The 27793-nt window shown below is 39.5% G+C and overlaps 1 protein-coding gene across 1 annotated transcript in view; it reads right to left on the bottom strand.

Moving 5' to 3' along the window:
* Positions 1-27793, bottom strand: part of MAP4K2 (mitogen-activated protein kinase kinase kinase kinase 2) — a 73048-nt gene that overhangs the window by 39803 nt on the left and 5452 nt on the right. The window contains exons 2-5 of the mRNA XM_067472541.1: positions 14283-14340; positions 14075-14165; positions 10591-10655; positions 10332-10387 (exon numbers count right to left, since the gene is read on the bottom strand). Coding sequence (XP_067328642.1) covers positions 10332-10387; positions 10591-10655; positions 14075-14165; positions 14283-14340 — 270 coding nt within the window. The remainder of the gene's footprint in view (positions 1-10331; positions 10388-10590; positions 10656-14074; positions 14166-14282; positions 14341-27793) is intronic.

The raw sequence follows: 27793 nt of genomic DNA, 5'->3' as shown, positions 1-27793 counted from the left end.
ATGTTGTCTACGAGTTTGCCATGTTTCATCCTGGTAGCCATAAAAATGATCGCGAAACAAGCCTCGAAATTTCAGTTAAAATTATTTATTAAAAAAATCATTTTAAAAAATTGTACATTCATTTAAAAAAACATTAAAAATCAGCAGATGATGGAAACGTTTTGAAACTTGGAAGGTTTAAAGTCGTCCATGTTGTCTACATGTGTGCCAGGTTTCATCCTGATAGCCATAAAAATGGCAGAAAAACAACCCTCAAAAATTCATTTAAATTTATTTGTAAAAACTTTTCTAAAAAATTCCTAAAACTCAGCAGATGATGGAAACATTCTGAAACTTGGCAGGCTTGAAGTTGTGAATGTTGTCTACAAGTGTGCCAAGTTTCATCCTGGTAGCCATAAAAATGATGGCGAAACAAGCCTCGAAATTTCAGTTAAAAATTATTTATAAAAACTTTTTTCATTTAAAAAATATTTGTAAAATCATTTTTAAAAATCAGCAGGTGACAGAAACATTCCGAAACTTGGCAGGCTTAAAGTTGTGAATGTTGTCTACAAGTGTGCCAAGTTTCATCCTGGTAGCCATAAAAATGATGGCGAAACAAGCCTCGAAATTTCAGTTAAAATTATTTATTAAAAAATCATTTTAAAAAATTGTACATTCATTTAAAAAATCATTACAAATCAGCAGATGATGGAAACATTTTGAAACTTGGAAGGTTTAAAGTCGTCCATGTTGTCTACATGTGTGCCAGGTTTCATCCTGATAGCCATAAAAACGACAGAGAAACAAGCCTCAAAATGTTCCCCCATCGACACCAATGGAACAAATCTGAACCAAAACATTACGAAGCTTTGGAGATTCGGATTGCGAAACGAAACGGGACCCCCTCTAAATCTTTGCAAAACGAGTGTGACTTTTGGATAGAAGAAGTCAACTGAAAGTACTTTATAATTAAGACGTTGGAGGAGCAGACACGAATCACATTAAAGCAGCGTTACGTGTGATTTAATAGCTGCGCTTTGGAATATAGATGCCAACGGAGTCTTCAAAGAAAGCCTTTGAAGTGAGAGCCCTATAGTTATGCCCAAGGAGCGCTGAATCAGGAGGCGTCTGCCTCAAATGGCTGGAGGCTGAGCCAAAACGAAATGCATTTCTGGACAGGATCAGAATCCAACCTGGTTAAGGAACTGCATTGTAAACATTAGGCTTGGGTAACAATGGAAAAATTTGGTTCTAAACTCGTTTCGTTTGTAGGGGGCGATGGTGTTTCGGGTTTTTTTGGACTTCCGAAATTGTCCTTTTCAAAATTTCGAAATTTCCGAAATATCGTAAATTACGAATCGATTCGTTAATGGCGGACGCGATTGCACAATATGCTAAAAAAACCTCCAAATGGGACAGGAGGAACTTCTGAAGCTTCCCTCTCCCTCTGTTGTTGACTGTTGGTGTGATAAAACACACAACAACTATATTATATTATATTTGTTGTTGTTGTTCATTCGTTCAGTCGTCTCCGACTCTTCGTGACCTCATGGACCAGCCCACGCCAGAGCTCCCTGTCGGCCGTCACCACCCCCAGCTCCTTCAAGGTCAGTCCAGTCACTTCAAGGATGCCATCCATCCATCCTCGGTCGGCCCCTCTTCCTTTTGCCTTCCACTTTCCCCAGCATATTATATTATTATAATATTATTATATTATATTGTTGTATATTATATTATTATTATATTATATTATTGTATATTATATTATATTATATTATTATAATATTATTATATTATATATTATTGTATATTATATTATTATAATATATTATATTATTATAATATTATAATATTATATTATATTATTATTATATTATATTACTTTATATTATAGTATACTATATTATATATATATAATATTATAATATATAATATTATAATATGTTATATGTATTATATTATATTATATTATATTATATTATATTATACAATTATAATATAATATAATAATATAGTAATAAAATATATAATATTTTAGGAAGTAATGCTACCCCTCTATTCTGGAATATTGTGTCCAATTCTGGGCACCACAATTCAAGAGAGATATTGACAAGCTGGAATGTGTCCAGAGGAGGGCGACTCAAATGATCAAGGGTCTGGAGAACAAGCCCTATGAAGAGCGGCTTAAGGAGCTGGGCATGTTTAGCTTGAAGAAGAGAAGGTTGAGAAGAGATATGATAGCCATGTATAAATATGTGAGAGGAAGCCACAGGGAGGAGGAGGGAGCAAGCTTGTTTTCTGCTTCCCTGGAGACTAGGACGCAATGGAACAATGGCTTCAAACTACAAGAGAGGAGATTCCATCTGAACATGAGGAAAAACTTCCTGACTGTGAGAGCCGTTCAGCAGTGGAACTCTCTGCCCCGGAGTGTGGTGGAGGCTCCTTCTTTGGAGGCTTTTAAGCAGAGGCTGGATGGCCATCTGTCAGGGGTGATTTGAATGCAATATTCCTGCTTCTTGGCAGAATGGGGTTGGACTGGATGGCCCATGAGGCCTCCTCCAACTCTTTGATTCTATGATTCTATGATCTGTTCGTAATAATATCCGAGCACAGAGAGTATCTGCAGAAGGGAGGAAAAGTGGTGTCATTGCTCTTGCTAAAGCTGGTTTTTCCCCGATGGAAAGACAGGAAAAGGAGAGAACAAGAGGCGGAAAAATGGAATTTCCTCTCAAAGGTCAAACTTGGTAAAGTCCATTATTGGGACAAAGGGAAACACGAGGGTTGGTCAAAAAGTGATGCCTCCGTCGCTCTAACTTTTCTTTCTTTCCAGCTACTAGTTCACGACTCATTTTGGATGTAAATTGAGCTGGTGGTTCAATTCTAGTCACTTCCGATATATTTTTTAAAAAAATCAAAACTTCCAAAACTTCCGAATCACTTCGTCAATGCACCGGCATTGGGGAAACTTCAGGAGATTCTCCCTCATTTTTAGAGCAATCCTGATGAAACTTTTATTTCTTTCCAGCTACTTTTTATTTATCGTGTCATCAGCAACCATTGTGTTACAATTCTAACAGATCAAAACAAACACACAGATAAAAAATAATACAGCACAAATTTTGCAAACTTGGTAGCTGATTAAATGTCCTTTGACCAGTATCTGGCCCCTTGTAGTGCCTCTGGTGTTGCCGCAAGAAGGTCCTCCCTTGTGCATGTGGCAGGGCTCAGGTTGCATTGCAGCAGGTGGTCAGTGGTTTGCTCTTCTCCACACTCGCATGTCGAGGATTCCACTTTGTGGCCCCATTTCTTAAGATTGGTTCTGCATCTCGTGGTGCCAGAGCGCAGTCTGTTCAGCGCCTTCCAAGTCGCCCCATCTTCTGAGTGCCCAGGAGGGAGTCTCTCATCTGGTATCACCCATGGATTGAGGTGCTGGGTTTGGGCCTGCCACTTTTGGACTCTCACTTGCTGGGGTGTTCCAGCAAGTGTCTCTGTAGATCTAAGAAAACTATGTCTTGATTTAAGTCGTTGACATGCTGGCTGATACCCAAACAGGGGATGAGCTGGAGATGTCTCTGCCTTGGTCCTTTCACTATTGGCTGCTACTTCCCGGCGGATGTCAGGTGGTGCAATGCCGGCTAAGCAGTGTAATTTCTCCAGTGGTGTAGGGCGCAGACACCCTGTGATAATGCGGCCTGTCTCATTAAGAGCCACATCCACTGTTTTAGTGTGATGGGATGTGTTCCACACTGGGCATGCATACTCAGCAGCAGAGTAGCACAGCACAAGGGCAGATGTCTTCACTGTGTCTGGTTGTGATCCCCAGGTTGTGCCAGTCAGCCCATGATAATGCGGCATGTCTCATGAAGAGCCACATCCACTGTTTTAGTGTGGTGAGATGTGTTCCACACTGGGCATGCATACTCAGCAGCAGAGTAGCATAGCGCAAGGGCAGATGTCTTCACTGTGTCTGGTTGTGATCCCCAGGTTGTGCCAGTCAGCTTTCGTATGATGTTGTTTCTAGTGCCCACTTTTTGTTTGATGTTCAGGCAGTGCTTCTTGTAGGTCAGAGCACGGTCCAAAGTGACTCCCAGGTATTTGGGTGTGTTGCAATGCTCCAGTGGGATTCCTTCTACTAGTTCACGACTCATTTCGGATGTAAAGGGAGCTGGTGGTTCGATTCTAAAGTCACTTCCGATTTAATTTTTTTTTTCAAAACTTCCGAAATTTCCGAATCACTTTGTTAATGCACCAGCACTGGAGAAACTTCCGGAGATTTTCCCTCATTTTTATGCCAATCCTGATGAAACTTGCTGCAGTGGTAGAACACATGGACCACTGTTGGCTCGCCATATTTCACGACATTTGACTTCTCCATGGATTTTTGGCAAATTTCCAAAGTTTTTCGGTCATCTGCTGATTTTTAGGAATTTTTTAAAGATTTGGAGCAGTCCTGTTTCGTTTTGCTTCGTAATCCCAATTTCAGAAGTTTTGTGAACGTTTCATTGATTAGTGACAAGGGGGGGAAATTCAAGGCCTTGTTACTCTGTCAATTTTATGGCTACCAGGATGAAATTTGGTACACTTGTAGGCAACTTTGACAACTTTAAATCTGCCAAGTTTCAGAATTTTTTGGTCATCCACTGATTTTTAGGAATTTTTTAAAAATTCAGAGGGGTCCTGTTTTGTTTTGTAATCCCAATTTCCAAAGTTTCTTATCGTTCTGATTCGTTCCATTAATGGCAAGGGGGGAATTTTACAGTTTGTTTCTCAGTCATTTTTATGGCTATCATGATGAAATTTGGCACATTCGTGGGCAACTTTGACAATTATAAGTCTGCCAAGTTTCACAATGTTTCGGTTATCCACTGATTTTTAGGAATTCTTTAAAGATTTGGAGGGGGTAATATTTTGTTTCGTAATTCCAACCTCTGAAGCTTCGTAAAAATTTCATTCAGATATGTTCTATTAGGTTTCTCTGTCATCTTTATGGCTATCAGGATGAAACATGGCACACTTGTAGGCAACTTTGACTACTTTAAGTCTGCCAAGTTTCAGAACATTTCAGCCATCCACTGATTTTTAGGAATTTTTAAAATATTCTGAGGACCCTGTTTTGTTTTCTTTCTTTTTTCGCAATCCCAATTTCTGAATTTTCGTAAACGTTTCATTCAGATTTCTTCCATTAGTGTTTCTCTGTCATTTTTACATCTATCAGGATGAAAGTTGGCACACTTGTAGGCAACTCTGACGAATTTAAGTCTGCCAAGTTTCAGATCGTTTCAGTTATCCACTGATTTTTAGGAAACTTTTTAAAGATTTGGAGGGGGTAATGTTTTCTCGTAATTCCAACCTCTGAAGCTTCGTAAACATTTCATTCAGATATGTTCCATTAGTGTTTCTCTGTCATCTTTATGGCTATCAGGATGAAACTTGGCACATTTGTAGGTAACTTTGACGACTTTAAGTCTGCCAAGTTTCAGAACGTTTCAGCCATCCACTGATTTTTAGGAAATTTTTAAAGATTTGGAGGGGGTAATGTTTTCTCGTAATTCCAACCTCTGAAGCTTCGTAAACATTTCATTCAGATATGTTTCATTAGTGTTTCTCTGTCATCTTTTTTTTTAAAGATTCTGAGGGACCCTGTTTTGTTTTCTTTCTTTTTTTGCAATCCCAATTTCCGAATTTTCATAAACGTTTCATTCAGATTACTTCCATTAGTGTTTCTCTGTCATTTTTACATCTATCAGGATGAAACTTGGCACACTTGTAGGCAACTCTGACGAATTTAAGTCTGCCAAGTTTCAGATTGTTTCAGTCATCCACTGATTTTTAGGAAATTTTTAAAGATTTGGAGAGGGTAATGTTTTTTTTTTTTCGTAATTCCAACCTCTGAAGCTTCGTAAACATTTTGTTCAAATATGTTCCATTAGTGTTTCTCTGTCATTTTCATGGCTATCAGGATGAAACATGGCACACTTGTAGGCAACTTTGACGACTTTAAGTCTGCCAAGTTTCAGAACATTTCAGCCATCCAGTGATTTTTAGGAATTTTTAAAATATTCTGAGGACCCTGTTTTGTTTTCTTTCCTTTTTCGCAATCCCAATTTCCGAATTTTTGTAAACATTTCATTCAGATTACTTTCATTAGTGTTTCTGTCATTTTTACAGCTATCCGGATGAAACTTGGCACACTTGTAGGCAACTCTGACGACTTTAAGTCTGCCAAGTTTCAGATCGTTTCAGTCATCCACTGATTTTTAGGAAATTTTTAAGGATTTGGAGGGGCAATGTTTTTTCGTAATTCCAACCTCTGAAGCTTCGTAAACATTTCGTTCAGATACTTTTCATTAGTGTTTCTCTGTCATCTTTACGGCTATCAGGATGAAACTTGGCATACTTGTAGGCAACTTTGACAACTTTAAGTCTGCCAAGTTTCAGGACATTTCAGCCATCCACTGATTTTTAGGAATTTTAAAAATATTCTGAGGACCCTGTTTTGTTTTCTTTCTTTTTTCGCAATCCCAATTTCTGAATTTTTGTAAACGTTTCATTCAGATTTCTTCCATTAGTGTTTCTCTGTCATTTTTACATCTATCAGGATGAAACTTGGCACACTTGTAGGCAACTCTGACGACTTTAAGTCTGCCAAGTTTCAGATCATTTCAGTCATCCACTGACTTTTAGGAAATTTTTAAAGATTTGGAGGGGATAATGTTTTTTCATAATTCCAACCTCTGAAGCTTTGTAAACATTTTGTTCAAATATGTTCCATTAGTGTTTCTCTGTCATTTTCATGGCTATCAGGATGAAACTTGTCACACTTGTAGGCAACTCTGACGACTTTAAGTCTGACCAAGTTTCAGAATGTTTCAGTCATTTACTGATTTTTAGGAAATTTTTAAAGATTTGTAGGGGGTAATGTTTTGTTTCGTAACTCCAACCTCTGAAGCTTCGTAAACATTTCGTTCAGATATATTCCATTAGTGTTTCTCTGTCATTTTTATGGCTATCAGGATGAAACATGGCACACTTGTAGGCAACTTTGATGACTTTAAGTCTGCCAAGTTTCAGAACGTTTTGGTCATCCACTGATTTTTAGGATTTTTTTAAAAAAATGAAGCGGTTCTGTTTTGTTTTGTTTCATAATCCCTATTTCTGAAAATTCTTAAATGTTTTGTTCTGATTCATTCCATTAGTGGCAAGGAGGGAAATTTAAAGTCTTGTTTCTCAGTCATTTCTATGGCTATCAGGATGAAATTTGGAACAGTTGTAGGCAATTTGGACGACTTTAAGTCTGCCAAGTTTCAGAACATTTCAGTCATCCACTGATTTTTAGGAATTTTTAAAGATTCTACAGGGCCCTGTTGTGTTTTCTTTCTTTTTTCGTAATCCAATTTCCGAATTTTTATAAACGTTTCATTCAGATTTCTTCCATTAGTGTTTCTCTGTCATTTTTACATCTATCAGGATGAAACTTGGTACACTTGTAGGCAACTTTGATGACTTTAAGTCTTCCAAGTTTCAGATCGTTTCAGTCATCCACTGACTTTTAGGACATTTTTAAAGATTTGGAGGGGGTAATATTTTGTTTCATAACTCCAACCTCTGAAGCTTCGTAAACATTTTGTTCAAATATGTTCCATTAGTGTTTCTCTGTCATTTTCATGGCTATCAGGATGAAACATGGCACACTTGTAGGCAACTTTGACAACTTTAAGTCTGCCAAGTTTCAGGACATTTCAGCCATCCACTGATTTTTAGGAATTTCATAAACGTTTCATTCAGATTTCTTCCATTAGTGTTTCTCTGTCATTTTTACATCTATCAGGATGAAACTTGGCACACTTGTAGGCAACTCTGACGACTTTAAGTCTGCCAAGTTTCAGATCGTTTCAGTCATCCACTGATTTTCATGAAATTTTTAAGGATTTGGAGGGGGTAATGTTTTTTCGTAATTCCAACCTCTGAAGCTTCGTAAACATTTCGTTCAGATATGCTTCATTAGTGTTTCTCTGTCATCTTTATGGCTATCAGGATGAAACTTGGCACACTTGTAGGCAACTCTGACGAATTTAAGTCTGCCAAGTTTCAGGACATTTCAGCCATCCACTGATTTTTAGGAATTTCGTAAACGTTTCATTCAGATTACTTCCATTAGTGTTTCTCTGTCATTTTTACATCTATCAGGATGAAACTTGGTACACTTGTAGGCAACTTTGATGACTTTAAGTCTTCCAAGTTTCAGAACGTTTCAGTCATCCACTGATTTTTAGGAAATTTTTAAGGATTTGGAGGGGGTAATGTTTTTTTTTTTCGTAATTCCAACCTCTGAAGCTTCGTAAACGTTTTGTTCAGATATGTTCCATTAGTGTTTCTCTGTCATTTTCATGGCTATCAGGATGAAACATGGCACACTTGTAGGCAACTTTGACGACTTTAAGTCTGCCAAGTTTCAGAACATTTCAGCCATCCAGTGATTTTTAGGAATTTTTAAAATATTCTGAGGACCCTGTTTTGTTTTCTTTCCTTTTTCGCAATCCCAATTTCCGAATTTTTGTAAACATTTCATTCAGATTACTTTCATTAGTGTTTCTGTCATTTTTACAGCTATCCGGATGAAACTTGGCACACTTGTAGGCAACTCTGACGACTTTAAGTCTGCCAAGTTTCAGATCGTTTCAGTCATCCACTGATTTTTAGGAAATTTTTAAGGATTTGGAGGGGCAATGTTTTTTCGTAATTCCAACCTCTGAAGCTTCGTAAACATTTCGTTCAGATACTTTTCATTAGTGTTTCTCTGTCATCTTTACGGCTATCAGGATGAAACTTGGCATACTTGTAGGCAACTTTGACAACTTTAAGTCTGCCAAGTTTCAGGACATTTCAGCCATCCACTGATTTTTAGGAATTTTAAAAATATTCTGAGGACCCTGTTTTGTTTTCTTTCTTTTTTCGCAATCCCAATTTCTGAATTTTTGTAAACGTTTCATTCAGATTTCTTCCATTAGTGTTTCTCTGTCATTTTTACATCTATCAGGATGAAACTTGGCACACTTGTAGGCAACTCTGACGACTTTAAGTCTGCCAAGTTTCAGATCATTTCAGTCATCCACTGACTTTTAGGAAATTTTTAAAGATTTGGAGGGGGTAATGTTTTTTCGTAATTCTGAAGCTTTGTAACCTCTGAAGCTTTGTAAACATTTCGTTCAGATATGTTTCATTAGTGTTTCTCTGTCATCTTTATGGCTATCAGGATGAAACTTGGCACACTTGTAGGCAACTTTGACGACTTTAAGTCTGCCAAGTTTCAGAACATTTCAGTCATCCACTGATTTTTTTGGAAATTTTTAAAGATTTGGAGGGAGTAATATTTTGTTCCAACCTCTGAAGCTTCATAAACATTTTGATCAGATATATTCCATTAGTGTTTCTCTGTCATTTTTATGGCTATCAGGATGAAACATGGCACACTTGTAGGCAACTTTGACTACTTTAAGTCTGCCAAGTTTCAGAACATTTCAGCCATCCACTGATTTTTAGGAATTTCGTAAACGTTTCATTCAGATTTCTTCCATGAGTGTTTCTCTGTCATTTTTACATCTATCAGGATGAAACTTGGCACACTTGTAGGCAACTCTGACGAATTTAAGTCTGCCAAGTTTCAGATCGTTTCAGTTATCCACTGATTTTTAGGAAACTTTTTAAAGATTTGGAGGGGGTAATGTTTTGTTTCGTAACTCCAACCTCTGAAGCTTCGTAAACATTTTGTTCAGATATATTCCATTAGTGCTTCTCTGTCATTTTTATGGCTATCAGGATGAAACGTGGCACACTTGTAGGTAACTTTGACGACTTTAAGTCTGCCAAGTTTCAGAACGTTTCAGCCATCCACTGATTTTTAGGAATTTTTAAAAAATTCTGAGGTGCCATGTTTTGTTTTCTTTCTTTTTTCGTAATCCCAATTTCCGAATTTTCGTAAACGTTTTATTCAGATATGTTCCATTAGTGTTTCTCTGTCATTTTTACAGCTATCAGGATGAAACTTGGCACACTTGTAGGCGACTTTGACAACTTCAAGTCTGCCAAGTTTCAGAACATTTCGGTTACCCACTGGTTTTTAGGAATTTATTGAAAATTATTTATGAAACTTTCCGAAACAGCAAAGCATTCTTAATCTCTCCGAAAATGTTTTGGAGGCTTCCATTTCGTTTTGTAATGCTTCGGAGGAAAGGGCGGTGGTCACATTCCAATTAGTAATTTGGAGATTTGCATTAACGAATCATATTACGAATCTCCGAATTACGAAGCAAACCTCTGACGTTTTGCACATCCCTAATGCATAAACTCACCTGTAAAGTCTCCCTGCAAACATATGCGATCTGTTTCTCGGAGAGGGGTCCGGTTGCTGAAAGATAATAGGATTAAGGATGACATGAGGTCACGAATGAACGAATAAACAACAACAACAACACAGTAATATGGTCCCATATTCTGAGTTCTCCCAGGTTTCCATAGCATTGAGCCACTGAGGCTAAAGTGGTGTCAAACTGCATTAATTCTATAGTGTAGATGTGTTTAGGATTTAGGATATGACACCCCCAAACTTACAATGGTAGATTTCCTGCAGTGAACCCCCTCCACAGTATTCCATGCAAATCCATAGCCGGTCATTCCTGAAAAAAGCAAAACAACAAGGATCATAGACCCCCAAAGGCCACCCAGACCAACCCACTTCGTGCCCTGAAGACACCACCAAAATCAATAATAATAATAAATAAATAAAATAATAATAAAAATAAATTTATTAATTACATTTATTATTAATTATTATTAGTTCAATAATAATAATAAATTTATTAATTTGAATTTATTATAAATTATTATTAATTTATAATAAATTTATAGATTTATAATTTAATTAGTTAAATGTATTAATAAATGTATTGATTTAAATGTATTAATTTAAATTTATTGTAATTTATTATTAATTATTATTAATTTATAATAAATTTATAGATTTATAATTTAATTAATTAAATGTATTAATAAATTTATTGATTTAAATGTATTAATTTAAATTTATTATAATTTATTATTAATTTATAATAAATTTATAGATGTATAATTTAATTAATTAAATGTATTAATAAATTTATTGATTTAAATGTATTAATTTAAATTTATTATAAATTATTATAAATTATTATAAATTTATAATAAATTTATAGATTTATAATTTAATTAATTAAATGTATTAATAAATGTATTGATTTAAATGTATTAATTTAAATTTATTATATTAATAAATGTATTAATAAATGTATTGATTTAAATGTATTAATTTAAATTTATTATATTAATAAATGTATTAATAAATGTATTGATTTAAATGTATTAATTTAAATTTATTATTATTAATTTATAATAAATTTATAGATTTATAATTTAATTAGTTAAATGTATTGATAAATTTATTGATTTAAATGTATTAATTTAAATTTATTATTATTAATTTATAATAAATTTATAGATTTATAATTTAATTAGTTAAATGTATTGATAAATGTATTGATTTAAATGTATTAATTTAAATTTATTATTATTAATTTATAATAAATTTATAGATTTATAATTTAATTAGTTAAATGTATTAATAAATTTATTGATTTAAATGTATTAATTTAAATTTATTATTATTAATTTATAATAAATTTATAGATTTATAATTTAATTAATTAAATGTATTAATAAATGTATTGATTTAAATGTATTAATTTAAATTTATTATATTAATAAATTTATTAATAAATTTATAGATTTATAATTTAATTAATTAAATGTATTAATAAATTTATTGATTTAAATGTATTAATTTAAATTTATTATTATTAATTTATAATAAATTTATAGATTTATAATTTAATTAATTAAATGTATTAATAAATTTATTGATTTAAATGTATTAATTTAAATTTATTATTAATTATTAATAAATTTATTAATAAATTTATAGATTTATAATTTAATTAAATGTATTAATAAATTTATTGATTTAAATGTATTAATTTAAATTTATTATTAATTTATAATAAATTTATTGATTTATAATTTAATTAAATAAATTTATTTATTTAAATTTATTTATTTATTTATTTATTTAATAAATTATTATTATTATATTAATTGTTATCTATACACATAATAAAAGTGAATATATATATGTGTGTGTGTGTGTGTGTGTGTGTGTGTGAGGTGTCCACTTACACAGACAGGCTTGCACTTCCATAGCTCCCTCTACTCAGGAGACACCAATGGCCCTCCCTCCAATGACATTGCAGGTTATGGTGAGTGCCATCAACATGTCCAAGAGCCCTGCCAATGTTCTCCACCCACGCCACACTGCCCACCACCCAAGGGAAGGCTTTCATATGGGGACAATTTCATCCTAGATGGTATGTGTTTCCTCCACCACAGACATCCCAGTGTAAACATGTTCAAGAGCCCTGCAAATGTCCTCTACAAACACCACACTGCACGCCACCCAAGTGAAAGCTTTCATACAGGGACAATTTCACCCTAGATTGTATGTGTTTCCTCCACCACAGGCATCCCAGTGTTCCTTTCTTTCTCCATTGGTGTGGAATATGCATGGTCCCGCCCACTGCCTCAAGGTAAGGCATTCATTCAGGGACAATTTCATCCTAGATTTTCTGTGTTTCCTCCACCGAAGGCATCCCAGTGTTCCTTTCTCTCTCCACTGGTGTGGAATGTACAGGACCCTGCCCACTGCCTCTCCCTTAAGCCTGTCCTATTCTTTTCTATGCCACACAGTAAACAGAGGAATTATCAGCAACAGACACCCCAGTGTTCCTTTCTCTCTCCATTGGTGTGGAATGTGCAAGACCCTGCCCTCTGCCTCTCCCTTAACCTCCCAGTGTTTCCGAGGAGGCGAAAGACCTTGCATGTTTCCTCCACCACTGGCATCCCAGGGTTCCTTTCTCTCTCCACTGGTGTGGGATGTACAGGATCCTACCCACCGCCTCTCCCTTAACCCTTTCCTATTCTTTTCTATGCCACACAGCAAACAGAGGAATTAAGCAGCAACAGACATCCCAGGATTCCTTTCTCTCTCCATTGGTGTGGAATGTGCAGGATCCTACCCACCGCCTCTCCCTTAACCTCCCAGTGTTTCCGAGGAGGCGAAAGACCTTGCATGTTTCCTCCACCACTAGCATCCCAGTGTTCCTTTCTCTCTCCATTGGTGTGGAATGTGCATGATCCTACCCACCGCCTCTCCCTTCACCCTTTTCTATTCTTTTCTATGCCACACAGCAAACAGAGGAATTAATCAGCAACAGACATCCCAGGGTTCCTTTCTCTCTCCATTGGTGTGGGTTGTGCAGGACCCCGCCCACTGCCTCTTCCCTTAACCTCCCAGTGTTTCCGAGGAGGCGAAAGACCTTGCATGTTTCCTCCACCACTGGCATCCCAGTGTTCCTTCCTCTCTCCATCGGTGTGGAATGTGCATGGTCCTACCCACCGCCTCTCCCTTAACCCTTTCCAATTCTTTTCTATGCCACAAGGCAAACAAATTAATCAGCAACAGTCATCCCAGGGTTCCTTTCTCTCTCCATTGGTGTGGAATGTGCAGGACCCTGCCCACTGCCCCTTCCCTTAACCTCCCAGTGTTTCCGAGGAGGCGAAAGACCTTGCATGTTTCCTCCACCACTGGCATCCCAGGGTTCCTTTCTTTCTCCATTGGTGTGGAATGTGCAGGACCCCGCCCACTTTTTCTCCCTTAACCTCCCAGTGTTTCCCAGTGTTTCCGAGGAGATGAAAGACCTTGCAAAACTACAACTTCCAAAAGTCAATGGCAGAGAAAGAGGTGCCAAACACAGACATCCCAGGGTTCCTTTCTTTCTCCATTGGTGTGGAATGTGCAGGACCCTGCCCACTGCCTCTCCCTTAACCTCCCAGTGTTTCCAAGGAGGCGAAAGACCTTGCACGTTTCCTCCACCACTGGCATCCCAGGGTTCCTTTCTCTCTCCATTGGTGTGGAATTAATGCGACAGTGTAGACGTCAACCCCTCACCTGAGGTAGCTGCCGAAGTAGGCCACGACATTGAGGTGGCGACAGTCCCTGAGCGTGGTGATCTCTTGCTGGATGGACCCAATGTCGTCCCCTGGAGGAAGGAAACCGCGTGGATTTGTCTCATGGCGTAGCATTGGCAACAAAAGCGGTTCCAAACCGCATTAACTACACTGTGTAGAAGGCACCCCAAGGCCAAAGGAAGCCTTACCTGGGTCGATTTTCACAATTTTAATGGCCGCCAATTCCGCCGTCTCCGTATCCCGAGCCTATGGGAGATCCACAAAGAAATGTATTAATGGTGACGGTTTCCTCCACCACAGGCATCCCAGTATTCCTTTCTCTCTCCATTGGTGTAGAATCTGCATGACCCCGTCCACTGACTCTCCCTTAACACTTTCCTACTCTTTTCTATGGCACATGGCAAGCAGAGGACAATTCCATCCTAGCTTTCAGGCGTTTCCTCCACCATAGACATCCCAGTGATCCTTACACTCTCCATTGGTGTGGAATCTGCATGAACACAACCACTTCCTCTCCCTTAACCCTTTCCTATGGCACGTGGCAAACAAAGTACAAATCCATCCTAGATTGCATGCATTTCCTCCACCATGGACATCCCAGTAATCCTTACTCTCTCCATTGGTGTGGAATCTGCATGACCCCAACCACTACCTCTCCCTTAACTCTTTCCTACTCTTTTCTATGACACACGCGAACACAGGACATTTCCACCCTAGATTTCAGGCATTTCCTCCACCATAGACATCCCAGTGATCCTTACTCTCTCCATTGGTGTGGAATTTGCATGACCTCACCCACTTCCTTTCCCTTAACCCTTTCCTGCACTTTTCTATGGCACATGGCAAACAAAGGACAATTCCATCCTAGATTTCAGGCATTTCCTCCACCATAGACATCCTAGTGATCCTTACTCTCTCCATTGGTGTGGAATTTGCATGCCCCCACCCACTTCCTTTCCCTTAACCCTTTCCTACGCTTCTCTACGGCAGGCACACAACACGCAGAGGACAATTCTATCCTAGATTTTATGTGTTTTCCCCACCACAGACATCCCAGTGTTTCTGACTCCACCATAGACATCACAGTGATCCTTACTCTCTCCATTGGTGTGGAATCTGCATTACCCCATCCACTGCCTCTTCCTTAACCCTTTCCTACTCTTTTCTATGGCACACAGCAAGCAGAGGACAATTCCATCCTAGATTTTATGTATTTCCCCCATCACAGACATCCCAGTGTTTCTGACTCTCTCCATTGGTATGTAATTGGCATGACACCATCGACTGACTCTCCCTTAACCCTTTCCTACCTTTTTCTATGGCACATGGCAAACAGAGGACAATTCCATCCTAGATTTCAGGCGTTTCCTCCACCATAGACATCCCAGTGATCCTTACTCTCTCCATTGGTGTGGAATCTGCATGAACCCAACCACTGCCTCTCCCTTAACACTTTCCTACTCTTTTCCAATGCACATGGTAAACAGAGGACAATTCCATCCTAGATTTTATGGGTTTCACCCACCACAGACATCCTAGTGATCCTTACTCTCTCCACTGGTGTGGAATCTGCATGAGCCCAGCCACTGCCTCTCCCTTAACCCTTTCCTACGCTTCTCTACGGTAGGCACACAACACGCAGAGGACAATTCTATCCTAGATTTTATGTGTTTCACCCACCACAGACATCCCAGTGATCCTCACTCTCTCCATTGGTGTGGAATTTGCATGCCCCCCACCCACTTCCTTTCCCTTAACCCTTTCCTACTCTTTTCTATGGCACATGGGAAACACAGGACAATTCCAGCCTAGATTTCAGGCGTTTCCTCCACCATAGACATCCCAGTGATCCTTACTCTCTCCATTGGTGTGGAATCTGCATGAGCCCAGCCACTGCCTCTCCCTTAACCCTTTCCTACGCTTCTCTACGGCAGGCACACAACACGCAGAGGACAATTCTATCCTAGATTTTATGTGTTTCCTCCACCACAGACATCCTAGTGATCCTTACTCTCTCCATTGGGGTGGAATTTGCATGACCTCACCCACTGCCTCTCCCTTAACCCTTTCCTTCACTTTTCTATGGCACATGGCAAACAAAGGACAAATCCATCCTAGATTGCATGCATTTCCTCCACCATGGACATCCCAGTAATCCTTACTCTCTCCATTGGTGTGGAATTTGCATGACCCTGCTCACTACCTCTCCCATAACCCTTTCATAAACTTTTCTATGGCACGTCGCAAACGGAGGACAATTCCAGCCTAGATTGTATGTGTTTCCTCCACCACAGACATCCCAGTGTTTCTGACTCTCTCCATTGGTATGTAATAATTGGCATAACCCCGTCCACTGACTCTCCCTTAACCTTTTCGTATTCTTTTCTATGGCAAACAAAGGAAGTGATCAGCAACTGAACATACTAGAGAGGTTTGGGGAGAATTCACCCTGATTTATAGGAGTTGTAGTTACTGGGATTTATAGTTCACCTGCAATCTAAGAGCGCTCTGAACTCCAGCAGTGATGGATTTGGACCAAACTTGGCATGCATACCCGATATGCCCAAATGTCGATACTGGTGGGATTTGAGGGGAATTGGCCTGGACACATTTGGGAGTTGTAAGTACTGGGATTTATAGTTCACCTTCAATCTAAGAGCGCTCTGAACTCCAGCAGTGATGGATTTGGACCAAACTTGGCATGCATACCCAATATGCCCAAATGTCAATACTGGTGGGATTTGGGAGGAATTGGCTTGAGCACATTTTGGAGTTGTAGTTACTGGGATGTATAGTTCACCTGCAATCTAAGAGCACTCTGAACTCCAGCAATGATGGATTTGGACCAAACTTGGCATGCATACCCGATATGCCCAAATGTCAATACTGGTGGGTTTTGAGGGGAATTGGCCTGGACACATTTGGGAGTTGTAGTTACTGGGATTTATAGTTCACCTGCAATCTAAGAGCGCTCTGAACTCCAGCAGTGATGGATTTGGACTAAACTTGGCATGCATACCCGATATGTCCAAATGTCAATATTGGTGAGATTTGAGGGGAATTGGCCTGGACACATTTGGGAGTTGAAGTTACTGGGATTTATAGTTCACCTGCAATCTAAGAGCGCTCTGAACTCCAGCAATGATGGATTTGGACCAAACTTGGCATGCATACCCGATATGCCCAAATGTCAATACTGGTGGGATTTGAGGGGAATTGGCCTGGATACATTTTGGAGTTGTAGTTACTGGGATTTATAGTTCACCTGCAATCTAAGAGCACTCTGAACTCCAGCAATGATGGATCTGGACCAAACATGGCATGCATACCCGATATGCCCAAATGTCAATACTGGTGGGATTTGAGGGGAATTGGCCTGGACACATTTTGAAGTTGTAGGTCCCGGGATGTATAGTTCACCTGCAATCTAAGAGCACTCTGAACTCCAGCAGTGATGGATTTGGACCAAACTTGGCATGCATACCCGATATGCCCAAATATCAATACTGGTGGGATTTGGGAGGAATTGGCTTGAGCACATTTGGGAGTTGTAGTTACTGGGATTTATAGTTCACCTGCAATCTAAGAGCACTCTGAACTCCAGCAATGATGAATTTGGACCAAACTTGGCATGCATACCCAATATGCCCAAATGTCAATACTGGTGGGATTTGGGAGGAATTGGCTTGAGCACATTTTGGAGTTGTAGTTACTGGGATGTATAGTTCACCTGCAATCTAAGAGCACTCTGAACTCCAGCAATGATGGATTTGGACCAAACTTGGCATGCATACCCGATATGCCCAAATGTCAATACTGGTGGGTTTTGAGGGGAATTGGCCTGGACACATTTGGGAGTTGTAGTTACTGGGATTTATAGTTCACCTGCAATCTAAGAGCGCTCTGAACTCCAGCAGTGATGGATTTGGACTAAACTTGGCATGCATACCCGATATGTCCAAATGTCAATATTGGTGAGATTTGAGGGGAATTGGCCTGGACACATTTGGGAGTTGAAGTTACTGGGATTTATAGTTCACCTGCAATCTAAGAGCGCTCTGAACTCCAGCAATGATGGATTTGGACCAAACTTGGCATGCATACCCGATATGCCCAAATGTCAATACTGGTGGGATTTGAGGGGAATTGGCCTGGATACATTTTGGAGTTGTAGTTACTGGGATTTATAGTTCACCTGCAATCTAAGAGCACTCTGAACTCCAGCAATGATGGATCTGGACCAAACATGGCATGCATACCCGATATGCCCAAATGTCAATACTGGTGGGATTTGAGGGGAATTGGCCTGGACACATTTTGAAGTTGTAGGTCCCGGGATGTATAGTTCACCTGCAATCTAAGAGCACTCTGAACTCCAGCAGTGATGGATTTGGACCAAACTTGGCATGCATACCCGATATGCCCAAATATCAATACTGGTGGGATTTGGGAGGAATTGGCTTGAGCACATTTGGGAGTTGTAGTTACTGGGATTTATAGTTCACCTGCAATCTAAGAGCACTCTGAACTCCAGCAATGATGAATTTGGACCAAACTTGGCATGCATACCCGATATGCCCAAATGTCAATACTGGTGGGATTTGAGGGGAATTGGCCTGGACACATTTTGGAGTTGTAGGTCCCGGGATGTATAGTTCACCTGCAATCTAAGAGCGCTCTGAACTCCAGCAGTGATGGATTTGGACCAAACTTGGCATGCATACCCAATATGCCCAAATATCAATACTGGTGGGATTTGAGGGGAATTGGCCTGGACACATTTTGGAGTTGTAGGTGCTGGGATTTATAGTTCACCTGCAATCTATGAGCGCTCTGAACTCCAGCAGAGATGGATTTGGACCAAACTTGGCATGCATACCCGATATACCCAAATGTCAGTACTGGTGGGATTTGAGGGGAATTGGCCTGGGCACATTTTGGAGTTGTAGTTACTGGGATTTATAGTTCACCTGCAATCTAAGAGCACTCTGAACTCCAGCAATGATGGATCTGGACCAAACTTGGCATGCATACCCGATATGCCCAAATGTCAATACTGATGGGATTTGGGAGGAATTGGCTTGGGCACATTTTGGAGTTGTAGGTGCTGGGATTTATAGTTCACCTGCAATCTAAGAGTGCTCTGAACTCCAGCAGTGATGGATCTGGACCAAACTTGGCATGGATAACCGATATGCCCAAATGTCAATACTGGTGGGATTTGAGGGGAATGGGCCTGGGCGCATTTGGGAGTTGTAGTTACTGGGATTTATAGTTCACCTGCAATCTAAGAGCGCTCTGAACTCCAGCAATGATGGATTTGGACCAAACTTGGCATGCATACCCGATATGCCCAAATGTCAATACTGGTGGGATTTGGGAGGAATTGGCTTGAGCACATTTTGGAGTTGTAGGTACTGGGATTTATAGTTCACCTGCAATCTAAGAGCGCTCTGAACTCCAGCAGTGATGGATTTGGACCAAACTTGGCATGCATACCCGATATGCCCAAATGTCAATACTGGTGGGATTTGAGGGGAATGGGCCTGGGCGCATTTGGGAGTTGTAGTTGCTGGGATTTATAGTTCACCTGCAATCTAAGAGCGCTCTGAACTCCAGCAATGATGGATTTGGACCAAACTTGGCATGCATATCCGATATGCCCAAATGTCAATACTGGTGGGATTTGAGGGGAATTGGCCTGGGCGCATTTTGTAGTTACTGGGATTTATAGTTCACCTGCAATCTTAGAGCGCTCTGAACTCCAGCAGTGATGGATCTGGACCAAACTTGGCATGCATACCCGATATGCCCAAATGTCAATACTGGTGGGATTTGAGGGGAATTGGCCTGGGCACATTTTGGAGTTGTATGTACTGGGATTTATAGTTCACCTGCAATCTAAGAGTGCTCTGAACTCCAGCAGTGATGGATTCGGACCAAACTTGGCATGCATACCCGATATGCCCAAATATCAATACTGGTGGGATTTGGGAGGAATTGGCTTGAGCACATTTTGGAGTTGTAGTTACTGGGATTTATAGTTCACCTGCAATCTAAGAGCACTCTGAACTCCAGCAATGATGAATTTGGACCAAACCTGGCATGCATACCCGATATGCCCAAATGTCAATACTGGTGGGATTTGAGGGGAATTGGCCTGGGCACATTTTGGAGTTGTATGTACTGGGATTTATAGTTCACCTGCAATCTAAGAGCGCTCTGAACTCCAGCAGTGATGGATTTGGACCAAACTTGGCATGGATAACCGATATGCCCAAATGTCAATACTGGTGGGATTTGAGGGGAATTGGCCTGGACACATTTTGGAGTTGTAGTTACTGGGATTTATAGTTCACCTGCAATCTAAGAGTGCTCTGAACTCCAGCAGTGATGGATCTGGACCAAACTTGGCATGCATACCCGATATGCCCAAATGTCAATACTGGTGGGATTTGGGAGGAATTGGCTTGAGCACATTTGGAAGTTGTAGTTACTGGGATTTATAGTTCACCTGCAATCTAAGAGCGCTCTGAACTCCAGCAATGATGAATTTGGACCAAACTTGGCATGCATACCCGATATGCCCAAATGTCAATACTGGTGGGATTTGAGGGGAATTGGCCTGGACACATTTTGGAGTTGTAGGTCCCGGGATGTATAGTTCACCTGCAATCTAAGAGTGCTCTGAACTCCAGCAGTGATGGATTCGGACCAAACTTGGCATGCATACCCGATATGCCCAAATGTCAATACTGGTGGGATTTGAGGGGAATTGGCCTGGACACATTTTGAAGTTGTAGGTCCCGGGATGTATAGTTCACCTGCAATCTAAGAGTGCTCTGAACTCCAGCAGTGATGGATTTGGACCAAACTTGGCATGGATAACCGATATGCCCAAATGTCAATACTGGTGGGATTTGAGGGGAATTGGCCTGGACACATTTTGGAGTTGTAGTTACTGGGATTTATAGTTCACCTGCAATCTAAGAGTGCTCTGAACTCCAGCAGTGATGGATCTGGACCAAACTTGGCATGCATACCCGATATGCCCAAATGTCAATACTGGTGGGATTTGGGAGGAATTGGCTTGAGCACATTTGGAAGTTGTAGTTACTGGGATTTATAGTTCACCTGCAATCTAAGAGCACTCTGAACTCCAGCAATGATGAATTTGGACCAAACTTGGCATGCATACCCGATATGCCCAAATGTCAATACTGGTGGGATTTGAGGGGAATTGGCCTGGACACATTTTGGAGTTGTAGGTCCCGGGATGTATAGTTCACCTGCAATCTAAGAGTGCTCTGAACTCCAGCAGTGATGGATTCGGACCAAACTTGGCATGCATACCCGATATGCCCAAATGTCAATACTGGTGGGATTTGAGGGGAATGGGCCTGGACACATTTGGGAGTTGTAGTTACTGGGATTTATAGTTCACCTGCAATCTAAGAGCGCTCTGAACTCCAGCAGTGATGGATTTGGACCAAACTTGGCAAGCATACACGGTATTCCCAAATGTCAATACTGGTGGGATTTCAGGGGAATTGGCCTGGGCACATTTTGGAGTTGTATGTACTGGGATTTATAGTTCACCTGCAATCTAAGAGCGCTCTGAACTCCAGCAGTGATGGATTTGGACCAAACTTGGCATGCATACCCGATATGCCCAAATGTCAATACTGTTGGGATTTCAGGGGAATTGGCCTGGGCACATTTTGGAGTTGTATGTACTGGGATTTATAGTTCACCTGCAATCTAAGAGCGCTCTGAACTCCAGCAATGATGGATTTGGACCAAACTTGGCATGCATACCCGATATGCCCAAATGTCAATACTGGTGGGATTTGAGGGGAATTGGCCTGGGCACATTTTGGAGTTGTATGTACTGGGATTTATAGTTCACCTGCGATCTAAGAGTGCTCTGAACTCCAGCAGTGATGGATTCGGACCAAACTTGGCATGCATACCCCATATGCCCAAATGTCAATACTGGTGGGATTTGGGAGGAATTGGCTTGAGCACATTTGGGAGTTGTAGTTACTGGGATTTATAGTTCACCTGCAATCTAAGAGTGCTCTGAACACCAGCAGTGATGGATTTGGACCAAACTTGGCATGCATACCCGATATGCCCAAATGTCAATACTGATGGGATTTGGGAGGAATTGGCTAGAGCACATTTGGAAGTTGTAGTTACTGGGATTTATAGTTCACCTGCAATCTAAGAGCGCTCTGAACACCAGCAGTGATGGATTTGGACCAAACTTGGCATGCATACCCGATATGCCCAAATGTCAATACTGGTGGGATTTGGGAGGAATTGGCTTGAGCACATTTGGGAGTTGTAGTTACTGGGATTTATAGTTCACCTGCAATCTAAGAGCGCTCTGAACTTCACCAAAGATGGAATTGGACAGGCACGGGCAAACGTGTTGCCGCATTGTGTTTACAATTTGCAGGAAAAGCACAATCAAAGCACCCCCAACAGATAGCCACCCAGCCTTTGCAACTACTACTACTACTACAACTACTACTATAGGAGCAACCCCAGGGGCCACACAGTGCAACCCCCTTCTGCCTAGTATAGTAGTACTAGTAATAATAGTAGTAGTAATAGGAGCAACCCAAATGGAAAGGGAGTCCAACCAGATCCAGAACCGCCCTCCTGTCTCAATGCGATGGCAGTTGTAGTTTCACAAGGTCACCAAACTACAACTCCCAGGATTCCAGCGGAGTCGAACTGCAGTGTAAACAAACCCAGAGTCTGTTGGGTGGGACCCAGTGGCTCTCGAGGTAGCTATGTTAATGCAAAGTCAATTAAGATCATAGCACGGCAGCCAACACGTCAAAGACAACGCAAGACATGACTTGTGTATGACATCCAGCTAATTAAGGATGCCCTTCAATCACAGCCGGTGAGTTTCCACACCTGAATAAATTGCCTTCATCTGTATGTAAAAGGACAACAGGGAAAGTATGCATTGAACTTTCTTCATCCCTGTGTATATTATTATTATTATTATTATTATTATTATTATTAGAAACACAACAAGATGAATCACCACTGGGACCACCTTGACTGGCTGGTTCTAATATTTTCACAAACCCCGATGACATCTAGACATTTGATGATCCAACAAAATGGCAGTGAGACAAATGCATTATTATTATTATTATTATTATTATTATTATTATTAGAAACACAACAAGATGAATCACCACTGGGACCCCCTTGACTGGCTTGTTCTAATATTTTCACAAACCCCGATGACATCTAGACATTTGATGATCCAACAAAATGGTAGTGAGTCAAATACATTATTATTATTATTATTATTATTATTATTAGAAACACAACAAGATGAGTCACCACTGGGACCACCTTGTCTGGCTTGTTCTAATATTTTTACAAACCCCGATGACATCTAGACATTTGATGATCCAACAAAATGGCAGTGAGTCAAATACATTATTATTATTATTATTATTATTATTATTATTATTAGAAACACAACAAGATGAGTCACCACTGGGACCACCTTGTCTGGCTTGTTCTAATATTTTTACAAACCCCGATGACATCTAGACATTTGATGATCCAACAAAATGGCAGTGAGTCAAATACATTATTATTATTATTATTATTATTATTATTATTATTATTAGAAACACAAGAAGATGAGTCCACAGCAAAGTGTTGTATTGGATCACCACTGGGACCACCTTGACTGGCTTGTTCTAATATTTTCACAAACCCCGATGACATCTAGACATTTGATGATCCAACAATGTGGCAGTGAGACAAATACATTATTATTATTATTAGTATTATTATTATTATTTGAAACACAACAAGATGAGTCCACAGCAGACACTCTGCTGGCTGTTGTCTTGGATCACACGTCAGACATTTCCCAAATGTCTAGGAATGTGTGATATATCGGTGAATAATGCGTGACGATCCCAGTAAGGTGGCCTTTTGCAGCTGGCAGATAGTAATTTTGTCAGCGCCTGTTGTGTTTAAGTGCAGGCCAAGGTCTTGAGGCATTGCACCCAGTGTGCCGATCACCACTGGGACCACCTTGACTGGCTTGTTCTAATATTTTCACAAACCCCGATGACATCTAGACATTTGATAATCCACGATCACCATTGGGACCACCTTGACTGGCTTGTGCTAATATTTTCACCAATCCCGATGACATCTAGACATTTGATGATCCACGATCACCACTGGGACCACCTTGACTGGCTTGTTCTAATATTTTCACAAACCCCGATGACATCTAGACATTTGATAATCCACGATCACCATTGGGACCACCTTGACTGGCTTGTTCTACTATTTTCACAAACCCCAATGACATCTAGACATTTGATGATCCAACAATGTGGAAGTGAGACAAATGCATTATTATGATTATGATGATTATTATTATTATTAGAAACACAACCAGATGAGTTTAAGTGCAGGCCAAGGTCTTTAGACACTGCACCCAGTGTGCCGATCACCACTGGGACCACCTTGACTGGCTTGTTCTAATATTTTTACAAACCCCGATGACATCTAGACATTTGATGATCCAACAATGTGGAAGTGAGTCAAATGCTTTATTATTGTTATTATTATTATTATTATTATTATTATTATTATTAGAAACACAACAAGATGAGTCCACAGCAAACAAGGTCACTCTGCTGGCTGTTGTTGTGTTGGATCACATGTCGGACACTTCCCAAGTGTCTAGGATTATTATTATTATTATTATTATTATTATTATTATTATTATTATTGTTATTAGAAACACAACAAGATGACTCCACAGCAGACAAAGTCACTCTGCTGGCTGTTGCATTGGCTCACACGTCGGACATTTCCCAAGTGTCTAGGACTATTATTACTATTATTATTATTATTATTATTATTATTATTATTATTATTAGAAACACAACAAGATGACTCCACAGCAGACACTCTACTGGCTGTTGCATTGGATCACACGTCGGACCCTTCCCAAGTGTCTAGGACTGTGTGATGTATTGGCGAATAATGCGTGCAGATCCCAGTAAGGTGGCCTTCTGCAGCTGGCAATTGGTAATTTTGTCAGCGCCAATTGTGTTTAAGTCTAAGCCACGGTCTTGAGGCACTGCACCCAGTGTGCCGATCACCACTGGGACCACCTTGACTGGCTTGTTCTAATATTTTCACAAACCCCGATGACATCTAGACATTTGATGATCCAACAATGTGGAAGTAAGTCAAATGCATTATTATTATTGTTGTTATTATTATTATTATTATTATTATTATTATTATTAGAAACACAACAAAATGTGTCCACAGCAAACAAGATCTCTTTGCTGGCTGTTGTATTGGATCACACATCGGACACTTCCCAAGTGTCTAGGACTATTATTATTATTATTATTATTATTATTATTATTATTATTAGAAACACAACAAGATGAGTCTACAGCAAACAAAATCACTTTGCTGGCTGTTGTCTTGGATCACACGTCGGACTCTTCCCAAGTGTCTAGGATTATTATTATTGTTATTATTATTGTTATTATTATTGTTATTGTTGTTGTTGTTGTTGTTGTTATTATTATTATTATTATTATTATTGGAAGCACAACAAGATGAGTCCACAGCAGACAAGATCACTCTGCTGGATGTTATTATTATTATTCACAAACCCCGATGACATCTAGACATTTGATGATCCAGCAATGTGGAAGTGAGACAAATGCATTATTATTATTATTATTATTATTATTATTATTATTAGAAACACAACAAGATGAGTCCACAACAGACAAGATCTCTTTGCCAGCTGTTGAATTTGATCACATGTCGGACACTTCCCAAGTGTCTAGGACTATTATTATTATTATTATTATTATTACTATTATTACTATTATTGGAAACACAACAAGATGAGTCCACAGCAAACAAGATCTCTTTGCTGGCTGTTGTATTGGATCACACGTCAGACATTTCCCAAGTGTCTAGGACTATTATTGTTATTGTTATTATTGTTATTATTATTATTATTATTGGAAACACAACAAGATGAGTCCACAGCAAAACAAGATCTCTTTGCCGTCTGTTGTATTGGATCACACGTCAGACATTTCACAAGTGGCTAGGATTATTATTATTATTATTATTATTATTATTATTATTATTATTATTGGAAACACAACAAGATGAGTCCACAGAAAACAAGATCTCTTTGCCATCTGTTGAATTGGATCACATGTCAGACCCTTCCCAAGAGTCTAGGATTATTATTATTGTTACTATTATTATTGTTATTATTATTGTTATTAATATTGTTATTATTATTATTATTATTATTATTATTATTTGAAACACAGCAAGACGAGTCCACAGCATTCAAGATCACTCTGCTGGCTGTTATTATTATTATTCACAAACCCCGATGACATCTAGACATTTGATTATCCAACAATGTGGCAGTGAGTCAAATACTTTATTATTATTATTATTATTATTATTATTATTATTATTATGTTTATTTATAGCCCACTTTCTCTTTCCACAAAGAGACTTGAAGTGGCATTGTAAAAATATTTATTATTATTATTATTATTATTATTATTATTATTATTATGTTTATTTATAGCCCACTTTCTCTCTCCACGAAGAAACTCAAAAGTGGTATTATAAAAACATTTATCATTAATAATAATAATAATAATAATAATAATAATAATAATAATAATGTATGACTCGCCTAAGGCCATCCAGTGGGTTTACGTGGTCAAGTGGGGATTCAAACTCCAGCCTCTCAAAGTCATAGCCTTTTGCCAGCAGGACTAAAGGCTGACCAGTTGGACGTCTGAATCCAGGGAGAGCGAGGGTGAGCTCCGTCTGTCAGCTCCAGCTCCCCATATCGGGACATGAGGGAAGCCTCCCATATGGATGGTAAAACATCAAAAACATCCAGGCAACGTCCCCTGGGCAACGTCCTTGCCAATTCTCTCACACCAGAAGCGACTTGCAGTTTCTCAAGTTGCTCCTGACATGAAAAAATAGTCTAACATTACAGTATATATATATATAGGCTTTAATAGCACAGTCGCAAATGCCGGCCATGCCAGGTGAACGGGTGCCAAGCTCTCAGGCACTTATCAAGAGACCAAAAGGAACGGAGGAGGAAAATGTGGTCATCCTTCGCTCCGAAGAGCTGGAAACGAACGCAAGGGGGGAAAAGCTCTGCCAGCAAAGCAGTGCCAGCTCGCCTCTCTCTATACTTAGCAAGCTATAGACGATTTTGCAAGCGACAGAGAAACCCTGCTGCTCTCGGATAAACAACAGCATAAGAACATGGCATCTGATGGGATCTTCATGCCTGGCAGAAGGAGGGGGTTCAATTGGATGGTCCTTCAGGGTCCCTTCCAACTCTAGGATTCAACAACAACAACAACAACGAGTCTCTTTCTCTGGGGGGTTTTAAGCAGAGGCTGTATGGCCATCTTTCGGGAGGGTTTGCCTGGCAGAAGGGGGTTCAACTGGATGATCCTTGAGGGTCTCTTCCAACTCTAGGATTCATCATCGACAACAACAACAACAACAACAACAACAACAACAACAACGAGTCTCCTTCCCTGGAGGCGTTAAAGCAGAGGCTGTATGGACATCTGTCGGGAGGGTTTTGATGGTA

This window comes from Anolis sagrei, chromosome 12 (genome assembly GCF_037176765.1).
Source record: "Anolis sagrei isolate rAnoSag1 chromosome 12, rAnoSag1.mat, whole genome shotgun sequence".
NCBI lineage: Eukaryota > Metazoa > Chordata > Lepidosauria > Squamata > Dactyloidae > Anolis > Anolis sagrei.
The sequence above is the reverse complement of the archived record's forward strand: the minus strand, read 5'-3'. Positions and strand labels throughout refer to the sequence as shown.